The following is a 16,143-nucleotide window of genomic DNA, read 5'->3' on the forward strand; positions in this document are numbered from 1 at the left end:
TCTGACCAGAAACGTGGCATATTTTGCAATTAGCTAAATAATTTCCTGTGTGACAATGAAGTATTATTAAATACCAAAGACTCCAGTACACAAAGTCAAAAGACAAAGTGAACACTCTAATTAGCAGAAAAATGTTTTTTTCCAGACTGATGAAATGGAAATAAATGCATTTTTAGTAGACTTCTATGTAAATGAGTAGTCTGTGTTTTCATTCGCTTTTCTTCTCAAAGTCAGGATCAGCTTTCCCTGTGACATTCCTGTAGCTTCTTGTCCAAACTCTTCTAAAAAGTTTGAAATTTATGTGTCGTCGTTTGAGCCTGGTCGGCAGCCAACCACCCCGCAGATACTCACCCACCCTCACCCCCCAACCTGGGAATGGGGAGGGAATTGGAGGGGCAAAGGGAGACTTTCAGGTTGAGATAGAAACAGTTTAATAATGGTAATAAAATGAAAACAATGACAGCAATAGAAAGTATAAATGGACAATGCACAACGTAATTGCTCACCACCCACTGACCAATCCCCAGCCCGTTCCTGGCCAGCGACCCCAAAATACCAAGATCCCGCAATCGCAATCCCAGAAGCAAGAGAGAACACATTCCCAACCACCCCACCTCTATATAGTGACCATGACGTTCCATGATATGGAATATTTCATTGGCCAATTTGGGTCTGGTGCTCGGGCCGTGCTCCCTCCCTGCTTCTTGGGCACTTGAGCACAGGCAGGACAGGGGGAGCTGGAGAGTTCTTGAAAATCTCAGCAGCAACTGAAAACAGTGTGCTATCAGCATTCTTCTCATACCAAACCCAATGCTGAATCCAAAACACAGCACTATTCTAGTTACCAAAAAGAAACATTAACTCTATTCCAGCCCAAACCAGGACAATAGGTGACTTTTTTTTTTTCTCTAAGTTTTAACACTCTAATCATAAAAAGGATCTGACTTTGTAATTATGAAGCCTGCCATTCCTTGCCCTCCCCATAATGTACACGGAGATTTTACTCCTGTGTCTTCATAGTTATTAAAAAGTAACTTTTTAACACATGCAAAAGCATGTTTAAGTCTTTTTGCAGATTTCTCCTCTCTAAGCTAAACAAGGCTTGTGATCTCAATTTTTGCAATTTTAAAAAATTTTTGCAGTCTGCAGCACAACCTTAATAGAGCTACATAAAACAGTGCAAATGCCTTAATCTGTACAACAAAAATTGCTATTTGTATATTCCAGCATGCCATGTCTCTTTTACAATTGTCTTCACAATTGTTGCTGTACCCACCAGATTCTCTGCAGTTCTGCTGACATCTTCTTCCTCATCCAATATTTATGCATATGTTTATTCATATCTATAAGCATTTGTCCATATTTTTTCAGTCTGCATCTCCAGTTTGACAACATGACTTTGAATGCTGAATCCGTCTTCCAAAAACTGTGTGGCCAGTCCAAGTCTGGTGTTATCTGCAGATTTAATAGACTCCAGTCACTGGAAAAATGAAATTAACCTTGAATATTAGATGCAGTATTACAGATACTTTCTTAAAAAGTGTTGAGGGAGAGAATCACTTCCCTTAATCTACTGTCTATGCTGTTAAAACAGCCCAGAATACTGTTCACTGTATATTTATTCTCTATACATTTACTGAACTAGTTTATGTACTTAACTACCCATTGACTGCAGTAGTTAATTCTGTTTAAACAAACTGTTTTCTTGGTCACACTCTTGGAACTCACCTGTGTTGAATAGCATTGATACTTATCATTTCACCATCAGATGGTAAAAAGATGGTACTGGGATAGACTCATTGATAAACCTCCCAGGTACTGCCAGAGTTCATATTGTCAGGTCCTTGAGTGCATTCCTTCTCCACTGCTTCTAGGGGTTTTGACTGCCTAGATTCAGAGCCAACCTTCATAGTTTCAAACTGCTGTGAGAAGCCTCGGTGGGGCTTGGTTGCTACTTTCAGGAGCTGCTTTGCAGAAGCTGGGTGCTCACCCTTGGTCTCTACCCGAGATATGCTGCAGCTATGCCTGTGCCTTTGCACATGCTTAGCTGATCTGGATACTGATCCTGACCTGTAGATTTGAATCCCTGGCTTGATCTTGGACATGCCTCATTACTATGGATTTCTCTGGCAACCACTGGACTGCTGGTTGGCTCTAGTTACCATCACAGAGCTTACCTGCTATCCTTGCTCATATGTTGTGGGACTGCACGCCTAACAGTGCCCTTACTGTCCCTGCCCGGCTTGTGGTAGTGCTAACTTCTTGGCTCACCTTCCCTGATGGAATAGCTCCTCTTGCTGCTCCTTGACACACATGGCCATTGTAATCTATGCTTCATCCATAATTCTTCTGGATTTAAAACATGTTGAGTAGCTTTTGAAATCAAGGTACTAATACGGCCTCTCTGTAGACAGCATACAGGGATATGTACTTTATTAATTGTCTCCATGAAGATGGGGAGTTCAGGTTCAGCTAACACCCATTTGATCTCTATGATGTTTTTGACTCATGGATAATCAGTCTGGAAGATGGCCTGGGAAACCTCCATCTCCATCTGCACTATGGACTTCAAACTGTCTGCTTAGTAATCAACATTGAGATGGTAAGGCTACACAGAGTAATGGAGGACCTTCTTCACAGGTCTTGGCACCCAGAATGTGATATGGTGGCACTTGGTGACAGGCACTAGGTCACTGCATAGAACCCTGAAGGTGACCTTCTTTATGACAAAATTTGGTACTTCCTGCCAGTCCACCCAAGTGCACGACACAATATGACCCCATGAACTGGAGGGTCATTTTCTGGAGCATGAAGAAATTATCTACCCTTCAGCAGCACACTTTGCTCCTTCCTGGAGAAAGAGATTGCTCCAGAACTTTCTAGATAATTCCTCAGCATGAACATAATTGAGAATACAGCATCAGTAGAATCAAGAACAGCAGCTGGAAAGGCAGCAGTATCAGTCAGCCTGTCAGTTAATTGCCAGACAGGGTAGGCTTGGCCCAGCTTTGAGGTATGCAATGAGTATATGCACATGAGTCACTTCAGGTCTCTTAATTATGGAAGCAAAGATCATTCCCTGGAATGGTTGCCAGGACAATAGAAAGTTGCACGAAACAACTGCAAGTTCTGTAGTTTAATTATTACATATGGGATGAATTGTAACATACTAATAGTCTACCAAAACTAAATTAAGAATAATTTTTGTAAGCAATTTGCTGACATAATCTGTGTCCAATTCTCTAACTGTACAAACAACCTGTACCATTAGGACGGTACTGTAGTATGTTGATAACTACTAACAGACATTAGTACATTGTTACATAATTTCATTACATGTAGAACTAATCTATCCTGTTGAAACATCACCAGCATAGATGGTATCTGTGATACTTGGTTAAAGTAATAGCTATACTTACTATTCTTCTTAATGAGATTCTATAATCTAAGGGTTGTACTGCTACAGGTTGATGAATCCATTACCCTGATGATGCATTGATGCTGTGGCTCTGTTTTCCTGAGGTTGAGCTGGTAGTGAGGCTGCATACATACTCCTCAGGCATATACAGAAACACAGAAGCACATACAATCAGAATACTCAAGCACACAGCTGACCATACACATCAACATGCACAGAAAACACCTCACCCTATATAATGTGCTTTGAAAAGTTAGCTAAAGACACCATGAAGCCATCAGAATTAGCAAAACGTTTAAAAACTGAGCATCCAGAACATGAAGACAAACCTCTACATTTTTTTTAAGAATGCTTCAAGCTATGTGATACCCAATTCAGTACTTAAAAAAAAACTTCAATGAACCTAATGATACATGTATAGAAGTCTCTTCTGAGGTTTCTTACTTCATAGCAAAAGACAAAAAGCCACTTATCAGTGGGGAAACACTTGTTTTTTCTGTCATGGTACAAAGGGCTGAAATACTACACAGAAAGCAATACCGCGGCCGACTAAAATGCATTCCTTTGTCAGCAAACCCTGTTGGAAGATGCAGAGAAACATTGATGAAGATTTTAAGAAACAAGTATCAGTACCAATTACATAGTGTGAGAGGCTTGCTATGTAGCTGGATGAAAGTACGGATGTTTCTAACATGTCTCAGCTTACAATATTTGCTAGATTCTATTTTGATAGTGAAATACATGAAGAACTACTTTTCTGTGAGCCACTAAAGGAAAGATCTACCGGAGAAGCTGTATTTTCAACAGTAAATTACTTCTTTACTAAAAATGTTTTATGGAAAATCTGTGCAAGTGTAATAAGCAGTGGAGCAGCTGCTTTGACTGGCATAAGAAAATGATTGCGTGGTAAGGTTGCAGAGGTAGCACCACACCTGAAATTCATTCACTGCACTGTTCATAGGCAAACCATTGTAGCAAAGAAATGAGAGCCAGACATGCATAGGATGTCAATGTGGTTAATTTCATAAAAACAAGACCTTGAAACAGAATCTTTACAATACTTCATAACGAGATGGGGAGTGGCCATGAAAATATTTTTTACCTGTGGTGGGTTGACCTTGGCTGGCTGCCAGGTACCCACCAAGCCACCTTATGCTCTCCCTTCTCAGAAGGACAGGAGGAGAGAATATGATGAAAAAGCTTGTGGGCTGAAACAGGAAGATCACTTAGCAATTACCATCACAGGCATAACAGACTTGACTTCGGGAGATTAATATAATTTACTGCCAATCAGTAACAGAGTAGGGCAGTGAGAAATAAAGAACAAAACCAAAAACCTTTCCTTTCACCCCCTCCTCTTCAGTCACGACTCATCTAGCCTCTCCTCCCCTGAACAGTGCAGGGATGGGGAATGGGGATTGCAGTCTGTTCATAGCACTTTGCCTCTGCCGCTCCTTCCTGCTCACACTGCTCCCTTGCTTTAATGTGGGGTTTCTCCCATAGATCACAGGCCTGCATGAACTGCTCCAGCACGAGTCCTCTCCACAGAGTGCAGTCCTCCAGGAACGGACTGCTTCAGTGTGGGTCCACCCCAGGATACAGTTCCTGCCAGAAAACATGCTCCAGTGTGAGATCTCCACAGGCTGCAGCTTCTTTCAGAGCACATCCACGTGCTGAAGTGTGGGCTCTCCATGGGCTGCAGTGTGGATATCTGCTCCAACGTGGTCTTCCATGGGTTGCACAGGGACAGCTGTCATGGTTTGAGTCTGGTCGGCAGCCAACCACCCCGCAGCTGCTCACCCACCCTCCCCCCCACACCTGGGAATGGGGAGGGAATTGGAGGGGCAAAGGGATACTCATGGGTTGAGATAAAAAACAGTTTAATAAGAGTAATAAAATAATACAGTGACACTATAAATGGGTAATGTACAACGCAACTGCTCACCACCTGCCGACCGACACCCCACCTGCTCCCAGCTGGCATTCCCGAAACACAAAGATGCTGCAGCAACACTCCAGGAAGTGAGAGCACGCCTTCCCGCCCACTCCTTCCCTTATATGGTGAGCATAATGTCACATGACATGGAATATCAGCCAATCCGGGCCCAGCGCTCCAGCTGTGTTCCCCCCCACCCCTCACGCACCCGCACACAGGCAGGGCACACGGAGCTGGAGAGAACCTGAAATCTCAGTGTGCATCAGCACTCCTCCAGCTACCAAAAACAAACAGGAACTCTATTCCAGCCCGAACCAGGACAACAGCCTACGCCGTCATGGTCTTCTCCAGGGGATGCAGAGGAATCTCTAGCAGATTCGGTACCTGGAGCAGGTCTTCCCCTCCTCCTTCACTGACCTTGGTGTCTGCATAGCTGTTTCCCTCACATTTTCTTACTCCTGTATCTCTCACACCTGCTGTGTGGCATTTTTTTACCCTTTCTTAAATCTTTCTTAAATTTCCTGGAGGCACCACCAGCATTGCTGATTGATTGGCTCAGCCTTGGCCTGAAGTGGGTCCATTTTGGAAGGGGTTGGAACTGGCTCTGTGTGACACAGGGGCAGCTCCTGGTCTCTTCTCACAGAAGCCATCCACACAGCCCCTCCCACTACAAACCTTGCCACATAAACCCAATACAGTCTCGCAAAGACCTTTGCTGGTTATCTTGTGGCAATGGGCTTAAAATAGTTGTTGAATTTAAAAAACAGTTACACATTTTTCTTTTACGAAAAGACAAGTTTTCTAACCTTTTCTGTGATGAAGTCAGTAGTAGGTTACCCAGCAGTTATTTTCAGAAAAATAAACACACTTAATGTATTCCTTCAAGGTGAAAGTGATGTTCTAACAGTGGGTGAGAAAGTAACTGCTTTTCAAAAGAAACTTGCGCTGTGGAGATTTTTTGTGAGTTCTTGCCAAAAATTATGTGTCATCTACAAAACCTCTCATATATGTACACTTACAAAATTCAGAAATGAAACTTTCTAATCTGTTTAAAAATCTTCCAAAGGAAGAGTTTCAGTGGATGTTGAAACCATTTGTTAAAGATATCAAAATGCAATACCACCAATTAGTTTGCAAGTTTTAACATGAGGGAAGATGGAAATTTATTAGCTGAATTTCAACAAAAACCTTTCCGTAAGTGGTAGATGGGCTTGAAAAATGAGTATCATGATTCAGTAAAAACAGCTAACAACATACTTCTTCCATTTGGATTTATCTATCTTTGTGAGCTGTTACAGCTATGACAGCCATTAAGACCAAGTATTGGAATAAACTGAACATAGAAAAACACCTTCGAATCACTGTATCACAAAGTGTTAAATCAAGATTTTAAAAAATAATAAAGCTTATCCAATCACATTACTCTCACTAAAAATAATTCTTAATAATATTTTTGGTGAGAACAAAAAAAGGGGTTGCACCATCAATAAAATAAAATGTTATTTTAATAACATTGTTTATGTCATCTTTAATCACTTTAATATCTATTTTTGTGTATGTTTTATAATGTACATAATAAGTACATGTATATAATGTGTACATAACATGTACAGTTGTACATGTCTATAATTTATAAATAAATAAATAAATACACATATCAGGGGTGCATGTTCAAAAATTTTTTGTTCATAGGGGTGTGTGATCAAAAAAGTTTGATCACTGCCCTAGCAGTCATAGATCACTTTAAAGTATTTGTAAATTCAAACTACAAAAAGAAACAGCATTGAAAAAATATTTCAAAATTTCTCCCTTGATAACTGCCTACACCTTCTACAGTACTAATGATAGCAATGTGTATCACTTCATTTCTAAAAATTCTTTGTGGTTTTTCTTCAATGTTTTAGCCTACATGTAAAACATCCTTCCCAAACATTTTCACTAAATCCAAACATGTCCACTCTCTTCGAAGACCCTTTCTTCTGTGGGGAAAGTGTTTGAATTCACTCCTTTTAGCAAGTACAACAGAATTCTAAAAGTATGCACATTCCATATGGGAGCAAGACTCTGTCTCTATTAATACATGTGCCATTTCTTCTGTATTTAATGCTGAATATTTCCAGATCATAAATTCCTCAGGTGACTTTTGTGTTTTTTGAAGACATTAGAGAAAAGTGGACCAGTGAAATACTTTGGGAACATGATTTTCATTTTCCCTGTTCCTATGTTCCTACAAATTTCTTATTATAATCTCGAACACTCAGAACAAGCATGTAATGATCATTACAATGTTTAAATATGATGGAGACAGAAAGACATACAGACTATTTGACTGATACGTGTAACATAATACAAAAAAGGGAAAATAGTGAGTTTCCTTTGCTTTAGTTTGTAGCATTAAAAAAAATACTTAAAAATGTCAGTGCATTTAGAAAGAATGGTTCGTAACTGCATGGTTTTTCTAGCTAGCAACAACTTCAATTTGTCACCCCAGCTGATTAGTTTTCTGGGGAAATTTTGCCTTTTTAAATTTTTACATATACTCCGCAGGCTCCGGCAGGGACGCTGCACTCCCGGGAAATCATGCTGGACTGCTTTGCTGAGTCAGCTCCCCGATTCCCTCCTCCAGAACCTCCTCTGCTCCGGCCTCGCCAGGAGAGCGGCACAAGCTCCCTCCCACGCCCCGGGCTCCTGCCCTCACGCCTCCCCTTCCCCCCAGGCCGGGCTTACAGCAAAGGCCACCTCAGGGCCGGGGCCGGGCCCCAGCCAGGCCGGGGCGGGCAGCGGCACAGGGGAAGACGAAGAGGAGGAGCCAGAAAGGACGAACGGGTGGCCGCGGCCCGCCGGCGCGGAAGGGCGGCCCGCCTCGCCCGCCCTCTCGCCCGCCCTTGGGGAGTTGTCGCCGCCGTGGGGCGTGCAGGGCGGCGGCGGAACGGGACGGGACGGGAGCGGAGCGGACGGGGCCAGGATGGGGCGGACGCTCGTGGAGCTCTTTTACGATGTGGTGTCTCCTTACTCCTGGCTGGGGTTTGAGGTGAGGCAGGGTGCAGGCTGAGGGGGGGCCCGTTCCCGCGGCGCCCCCCGCCGCCGTCCCGCGGCTGGGGCCTCCGGGGCGGCCCGCTGCGGCTGCTGGCGCCGGGCCCGGGGTGTCGCTCCCGCCGCTTCCCCCCCTTCGGGAGGTGGCGGGGAGGCAGCTGCTCCCACCGACTGGCGGTGCCTTCCCGCACTGGCGCCCTTGCCACCTTACGCTTAGGGTTTATTTTTAGCACTTGGGAGGGGGTATTTCAGTTTCTGCCTCACGTGTTGAAAGTTAGGGGCTCTGAAGAAGTGTGTCTCTGCCAAATGGCAGCATGTCCTGGTTGTATTTATAGTAGTTATCGCTGAACGTTTTGCTTTAGGGATAGTTTTGATATTTAAGAAGTGCACTCATGATCTTTTCCTTATTTGCCCCTGATTCGACTTGTATAGTCATAAATGTGGTCCTTTCAGTTTTTCTGAGATTAGAGTTCTCTGGCAGCATCCAGAAAAGGCTTTTAGGACTATCTCTAGTGTAATAGAAAAGGATTTATCTGCAGTGTTTATTTAATGCCTTAGCTTATTTCCTGGCTGCATGCAGATCTATAGACCTCTCTGTTAATCTATCGCTACCTTTTTGTGTTGTAGGTGCTCTGCCGGTACCAGCACATCTGGAATATTGATCTGTCCTTTCGTCCAGCTTTCCTTGGTGGCATAATGCAAGCAACTGGTAAGCAATATGATGAGATTAGCTCTGTAGGAAAATACTTTCTTCACTAGTAGGACACTAGCGGGCAAGCTCTTAGTGAGTGCAAAGGCCACAGAGCCAGGTTTAAACTAAGTTTTGGCACCAATAACAAAATAACTATAGGATCCTGGAGCTCAGTAGTGATTGAGAAATTGGCCACAAGGAATTTCATGCTGTTGCAACTACACAGCCACTGTTTGTGGCACATACAGTCTATGTCAAAGTTTGTCAGTTCTTTGGCATTCTGTATCCATATTATAGGGTAATAATAATTGGATATGGAATGTTTCCCTAAAAGTTTTCTGTTGAGTTCAAACCAGAATTTATTTGTGGAACACTTGCCTTTTGTAATAATGAATGAACCAGGTATGCAATAAAATAGTACTTGCAGCCTTATTAGAACAAATTAATCACTGAGACTTATAAATTATGAAATTACAAGTCTACATTTTTTACCTGTGCATTAGTCTTTGTTTAGTTTAAAAGTCATCTGTCTGAATCAATACAAAGTCCTGCTACGACATTTGTACCTTGGTTTAAAACTGATTCTGCTAACTTAAAGGGTTGATCTGTACAAAACCAAAGTAAAAAATGTTTAAATCCTAACATTATTCTTGGAAAAGCTGTGTATGTTTCAGTAAGCCAACAGGAAATTACACTCTTCCTTAGGCACATGTATGCATGACGTCTAATTTATCGAGTTTTGTTTTGTCCAGTGTTACTGTAATCTCAACAGAACTTATTTCTGAAAGGTAACAAACCCCCAGCACTGTTGCCAAAGCGTGCAGAATACCTCCTGAAGGATATAAAAAGGATGGCAAAATACTACCAAGTGCCTGTGCAAATTTCAGAAAACATCTTCCAGCATGTCCTTGGTACAAGTAAGTAAGAGACTTAACTTAGCTGGTATCTTTCAACTCTAGCATTTCTGGTTCAAATTCTCTGGTAAAGGTGAAGAAGAATTCACTGTCCACAGCCTCTTCCTATATCTGTGAGCATTATGGAGTCTGTGCATTTTTAACCATAAAAGGAATTTCTGGAGCAATATGGTTGTGAATGATACTAGCATGGAAGATACTGTGAATCAACATGAGCTTTACTGTTTGGGGACTGTTACGGAGAAGATCATACTGTTCTTAGATAGCACTTGTGCAGACTGTATCTGTTCCTGATTCTGTGCCTTGTTTCAGTATGTTTTTCTGTCTCCTCACTAATTCCAGGCAGTCTTGGGGCCATGCGCTTTATCACAGCCATTGATATGACACAACCACAATACTTGGAACCCTTATCTAGGGAGTTTTGGATACGTTTTTGGTCACAGGTCAGTATTTTATGAAGCCAACTTCTTGATCCTTTTTCTGTCACCCTTCCTGTCCCACTTGATTCAAATGTGGAATTCGAGCAAGAGAAAGGTAATGTCTTTTAATGAAAAGTCACAGCAGGAAACTTAAGGTCATAGTGGTTCAGGAGCCATTACAAGAAAAGTACTAGATTATAGTCAGATTTGTCTTCTTTTAGGTATGTGTGGTGAGTCCTGTGGGCTGAGTGGATCAGCAGTCCATATCAGAAAGCACTTAATAGATTCCTAGATCAGGTCACTTAAAACTTTTTCTGAGGAAATTTCTCCAGCAACTAGATTTGTTTTTATTTCTCTTTTCTTAGAAAATTTGCTTTGAAGTCCAGAGCTGAGATTTTGTTCTTCAGTACTGAAATTATTTATTTTATTCTTTTACCAGCATGAAGATATCAGTCAGCCGGAGAATATGTTGGCTGTAAGTGTCTCCTTTTTGTTGGTGCTTCTGCATTTCTGATACAGATTCTTATTGATGGCTTGGATCGGTAATAGACATACATGAAGACAGCTTAGTCAAATGATCGCTTGGAGTTTTGAAAAATTTTGGCTAGAAAAAGTGGATTTAATGTTCCTAGCAGCTTTGCTTGGAATTTTTTTTTTTTTGTGTCATGCTTTGAATGACACTCAGAACCAGAATCTCCTTTTTTGTTAATTCATGTGTCCAGATATCCAGGATGGACAATGAATTATATGTTAACAGTGTATAATTAACAGTAGTATGAACAGTGTCTCCAGAATGTATTGAGGTTTTGCTGCTATACGAAATCCTCAGGTGAAATGCAACACTTTGGAGAAGCTGACTTTCCTTGGAGTGATGGAGCCAGGTTTTACTATTAACTTCAGTGCTATATTGCCATTTTAGACGCTTAGAATTGGTACTCTCTTGATGTATTTTTTCTTTTGCTGTATAGATTTTGGTTATTGCAGCAAAAGCTGTAATAGCTTGTAAGTTAGCAAACCATGAGATCCTCTTTAAGGGCTGTCATATCTACATTATTTTTTAAGTTCTTGGAATACGAAGAAAAGACAGGAATTGTCCATGACTAGTCTCCTATCCAACATCCCTATTTGAAACCCAAAACTTGGGGTCTTGCTGTTTCACCAGAGTCTAATCCTTGCACTTCAGCTTCATCTTAATGTACCTTTTTTACCAGAATTTCAGCAAAGGTTTTCATTTTGCCTTTTCAAGAGGAAAGATTTGAAGCATATAATTAAGCTGTGGTGCGTTAACCCTGGTAGGCAGCTAAGCATCGCACAGGTGCTTGCTCACTTCCCCCCACTGCCCAGTGGGGCAGGGGAAGAGGAAAAGAAGAATAAAAGCAAGAAAACTTGTGGATTGAGATAAAAATTGCTTAATAAGCAGAGAAGTGGTAGAAGAGAGAAGGAAAACAAAACAAATGGTGCAAAGGCACTCACCACCTTCCACAAGTAGACTGATGCCCTGCCAGTTCCCAAGCAGATGGTGGCTAACCTTCCTAAACCCACTCCTCAGTTCTTGCTGCTGAGCATGATGTTATATGGCACGGAATCTCTCTGGTTAGTTTGGGTCATGTGCCTTCTGTCCTCCAGCCCCTTGTGCACCTCCAGTCTATTCACTGTGGGAGGGTTTCGGAAAGAGTGAGAAACAGAGGGAGGCCTTGACACTGTGCAAACACTGTTCAACAATAGTGAAGTCATTAGTGTGGTATCAGTATTGTTGTGGTCACAGATCTCGGACAGAACCATAGGAGCTGCTGTGAGGAAAATTAACTCCATCCCAGCCAGACCCAGTACATAAGTACATACAGAAAGTCCTCACATAGTTTCTGAATCCACTGTTATGTAAATAAAAATAAAGCAAGGACACGCAGAATTTCAGAGGAACAAACTTCATACTCAAAAAAACCCTTCTATGTAATTCAGTCACTGGTGGTCTGTGAGTATCCCCCTATGTTCATCGAGGCAGAGAGCAAGGCAGTTGCTTGCATCTGTCTTCATTCATGCCTGCAACAAGTACTAGAATTTCCTCTCTCCTGAAAATTCATCGTCCAAGGGTGGGTGAGGGGTCCCAGTCCTTTCATGTGAGCCTTTATAAGTCAATTTGTTCTACACATCAATTAGAAAAATTGAATGTTTACTTGATAGAATTCCTTAGCATTTTTTTTTTACTTCCTTTTTTAGTCAGCAGTAACTTCACATAAATTCCTAGAGAAGCAATACATAGTCTATGAACTCTGCCCCAGTCCACTTAAATACCCTTTCTACCCTAAAATGGTGAGGACCAGGTACTATGTCTGTGTAAATATTGCAGTCTAAACACTGCCAAACATACAGAGCATTTTGTTTTACTCCAGTGCTACACTTGTTTATCTCCTGTTCAGGCAAAGTCAAAAAGAGCTCCTAATTTCCCTGATGTGGAAGTAGGAGAATGTACAGGAAGCTGGATGTTAAATGAAGAAGTGATTGAGAGAAAGAAAGAAAAACTTACTAACGCCTGCATGTGCAGGATTACTGGTCCAGATGCAATACTGTAAGCATTTTCTTTTTCAAGAAAAAAAAAAAAAAGCAATGTCATTCAGGTAGATAGCATGTAAGTTAACATTTTTTGTGAAATAATTCATTAAAATAGGTACTTGCAACTTTGATATTGCCCAGTAAACATTGGACCTTTACCTTTGGTCACTATTTCATTCCTGTGTGGCAGAGACACAGAGGAGGCTCAAAGATGCAGCAGTAACACTAGCAACTGTTCAACCTCTGAGAGTTACAGTCTCTTTCATGCAGTATTACGGATCCTGTGTGGCCACATTTGTCATACAAACTGGTTTTGTCTTGGCAGGCTTGTGCAGTAAGATTTGCTTTTCATAACAATTTTTTATTTTTTTGTAAATTATCTGATAATTCATTGGATCGGAGATTACACTTAGTATTTATCTTTTTTTCCTTTTTTTTTTTTTTTTTTCTGATTAGGAACTCCCCCAAAAATGCGTATTTGAGGCTTAGAAGTTTAAAATATCCCTTCTACTTTGTATCTGAGAGTTGATAAATGATGAATGGGTTGGTAATACAGCAAGACAGTTGTGCAAGAAGTGCTGCAAGGGTATTTTGTGGGTTTTTTTGGTAATAGACCTTGGGTGATAATACTGAAGATTAAATTAATTAGACCATACCAGGAATTAGAATATTTAGTATTAGAGTACTCTTAATTATATCATCTTTTCTCAGGTTGCTAGACAGGTTGGGCTATCATCAGAGCTCGCCCAGAAACTACTTGAAATGATCTCATCCCCTGCAGTGAAGAACCGACTGAAAGAGACTACAGAGCAAGCAATAAAATACGGGGTGAGATGCTTCCGATGCCATTTGGCATCACAGCTATGCATGCTCTACCTATTAAGAATACTGGGAAGTAAGGCACAATGAAGGTCATGATTAGAAATCACTGTATAGACCCTCTCTATACAGTGGTCTTTGCCTTTTGAACAAGTGAAAGCTACCTCACTGTTAGTAGTTTTATCTCATTGTCATCTGGGAAACCAAGGTTGACCCATTCAGCTTGCTCCAGCTGGACAGCAAGGATGGGGAGCTACAGGACCAGTACTAAGAGATACCATTTATCACTACTTGACGTAAAACTGTGGGTTTATCCGGTTGCTTTTTTTGCTCCTTCAAAATGGGCCCAGGGGCTCTGAAGAGTCCCCTACTTTCTGATGGCTTCATTAGACTCATCTTTAAGAAAAAGAAAACGGGAGGAAAAAATGTCAAAGTTATTGCTCTTTATTCCTGAAGATTGATCACGTGGCTGCAAAAATTTCTCTCATAACATTCTGTTTCATCTCTGTGGTCTCAATAGGCATTTGGGGTGCCTGCTGTGGTGGCCCATCTTAATGGAGAACCTCATCTCTTTTTTGGCTCTGATCGATTAGAGCTGCTAGGCAACGTTATAGGTGAGTGTACCTAATAACATCACTTTTGGTTTCATGCTTTCACCCTCTTTTAACAAATTACATCATACTGATAAATAAAATACTCTTAAGGTCCTTCAAGTATTAAATACGTTGGGTATCCTTCTCGTGCAATGAAATTGCTGACCAGAATGTATCTCAGTACAGTCTGAATGCCCAAAGATGAAGTCCTTTTCCAAACAGGAAGTATCTTGAGTTCTCCATCCTCTCTTGGTATGTTCCAAGGCTTTGTGCTGCACATCCCTTTCTCAAATTACTACTCTTTAGTTTTCAAAACGTCCATATTTAACCTTTTGGCAGTGGGCATTAAGTCTTAGCTAAGATTAAGACTACGGCTGGTACTGCTTTTTTTGTAGTTTTAATGTTTTCATTTTATATCTGTTCCTTCTTAATAAAAAGCACATTATCACAGCTCATAACTTGTAATTACCTAACTACACAACTTTTTAAACAGATATTCATATATTGACCATTGTTCTTTCCATTTTTCTATTAATAGAATACGACCTTTACATTTTTAAAGAAAATTGGCACAGGTTGTGATAACTAATAAAACTCGGTCACTTGCTTTACATGAGTTAGAGGCCACTTGACTATTGATCTCAAGATTCGGCACTTGAGAGAGTTTGTCACTAGAAGGAGTTATGCATATAATTAAGTCTGATGCATTTGTTGAAAAATTTCAGCAGAAAATCTTAATGCAAATTAAAATTAGTCATAGGCTTAAACAGAATGAAATTGTTTTGAGGTTTGTTTTATTTTCTGGATGGGTTTCTGATTCTATAAAAATATTTTTGATGAATACGAGAGTGAGGAAGATGAATACCCAACATATACTGTAATAGCCACTAATCCTAACTGGAATGTTTTGGCCTGGTTTCTAGTCTCAACTCCAACAGATTGTCCTTTTGTTTCTCTGACTCCCCAGCCTTCCACCTTCTTTCTCTTCCTTACCCCCAACCCCTCAAAAAAGGAGTCCTAAAAACAATTGGTCTCATCCGCATGTGGAGTGCCCCAGACCTGCAGAATCTCTCTTCTGTGACAGAGGAAAAGAATTCTGGACAGCTGCAGTTGTGACTAGACAGTGAAAGATCCATGGAACTGGCTGAAGCATGCCAAACAAGATACAAATTTGTATTTCATCATCAGTAGTTACCCTTGAAAAGAAGAGTAGGAACAGTCATCTTACTGCAGAAATGTTACTGGCCAATCACTTATATGTATTAAATTTTAACCTTCTCTTTTGTGCTGGTTTGTTTTGCAGGTGAAAAATGGCTGGGGCCGGTTCCATCAGTTCCACGCCCCAAGATGTGAAAAGTCCTGGGGAAATACGTAAGAATGAAAATACATGGGTACATGGTCAATCTTCAGTGATTATCTGAATGTATCCAATTTTATGTCTTTCTCACCCTCAAAAGCTAACTTGAGAGCTCAGTCTCATCTCTAAAATTATGAAGAATTTCAAGGTTTGCCAGTATCACTGTTCTGGTGAGGTCTTTACCAATACAAATATGCCTTTTTTCTTTCAACAGATCAATGATTAACAGTAAACATTAAATATTTAACTTCTTGCAGATTAAACGTTCTTCTTTGCTGATTAGTTCTCTTTCTCTTACCCTAAAAGCATGAGGATTAAATTGTTGTTATGGGACTGAGACCTCTGGATTTCTCCCTAAAAGCATGAGGATTAAATTGTTATGGGACTGTGATTTCCATTTCTCATATCTTCCT

General features: G+C 40.9%; 2 protein-coding genes across 3 annotated transcripts in view; one reads left to right on the forward strand and one right to left on the reverse strand.

Annotated features, from left to right (window-relative positions):
* Window positions 1–878: 878 nt before the first annotated feature.
* LOC104368928 (rap1 GTPase-activating protein 1) overlaps window positions 879–16,143 on the reverse strand; it is a 66,143-nt gene continuing 50,878 nt past the window's right edge. For both annotated transcript variants that reach the window (XM_042788407.1, XM_042788404.1), the window contains one exon: window positions 879–1,455. In XM_042788407.1, the coding sequence (XP_042644341.1) occupies window positions 1,452–1,455 (4 nt within the window). In that variant the 3' untranslated portion in view covers window positions 879–1,451. The remainder of the gene's footprint in view (window positions 1,456–16,143) is intronic.
* Window positions 8,016–16,121, forward strand: GSTK1 (glutathione S-transferase kappa 1). Its single transcript, XM_042788412.1, has 8 exons — window positions 8,016–8,385; window positions 9,015–9,096; window positions 9,867–9,995; window positions 10,335–10,435; window positions 10,851–10,886; window positions 13,673–13,789; window positions 14,301–14,394; window positions 15,677–16,121. Exons 1-8 carry the CDS (start codon window positions 8,320–8,322, stop codon window positions 15,724–15,726), a joined length of 675 nt encoding a protein of 224 aa, XP_042644346.1. The 5' UTR covers window positions 8,016–8,319; the 3' UTR covers window positions 15,727–16,121.

Source organism: Tyto alba, unplaced genomic scaffold (genome assembly GCF_018691265.1).
Source record: "Tyto alba isolate M040663 unplaced genomic scaffold, T.alba_DEE_v4.0 Super-Scaffold_14, whole genome shotgun sequence".
Taxonomy (NCBI): domain Eukaryota; kingdom Metazoa; phylum Chordata; class Aves; order Strigiformes; family Tytonidae; genus Tyto; species Tyto alba.

Bases quoted from the DNA above. Each gene is read 5' to 3' on its own strand.
- GSTK1 (XM_042788412.1), top strand. From the start codon at position 8,320: ATGGGGCGGACGCTCGTGGAGCTCTTTTACGATGTGGTGTCTCCTTAC. The intron at 13,790-14,300 runs GTGAGATGCTTC...TGGTCTCAATAG, and splicing joins AGCAAGCAATAAAATACGGG to GCATTTGGGGTGCCTGCTGT. The intron at 14,395-15,676 runs GTGAGTGTACCT...TTTGTTTTGCAG, and splicing joins GCTGCTAGGCAACGTTATAG to GTGAAAAATGGCTGGGGCCG.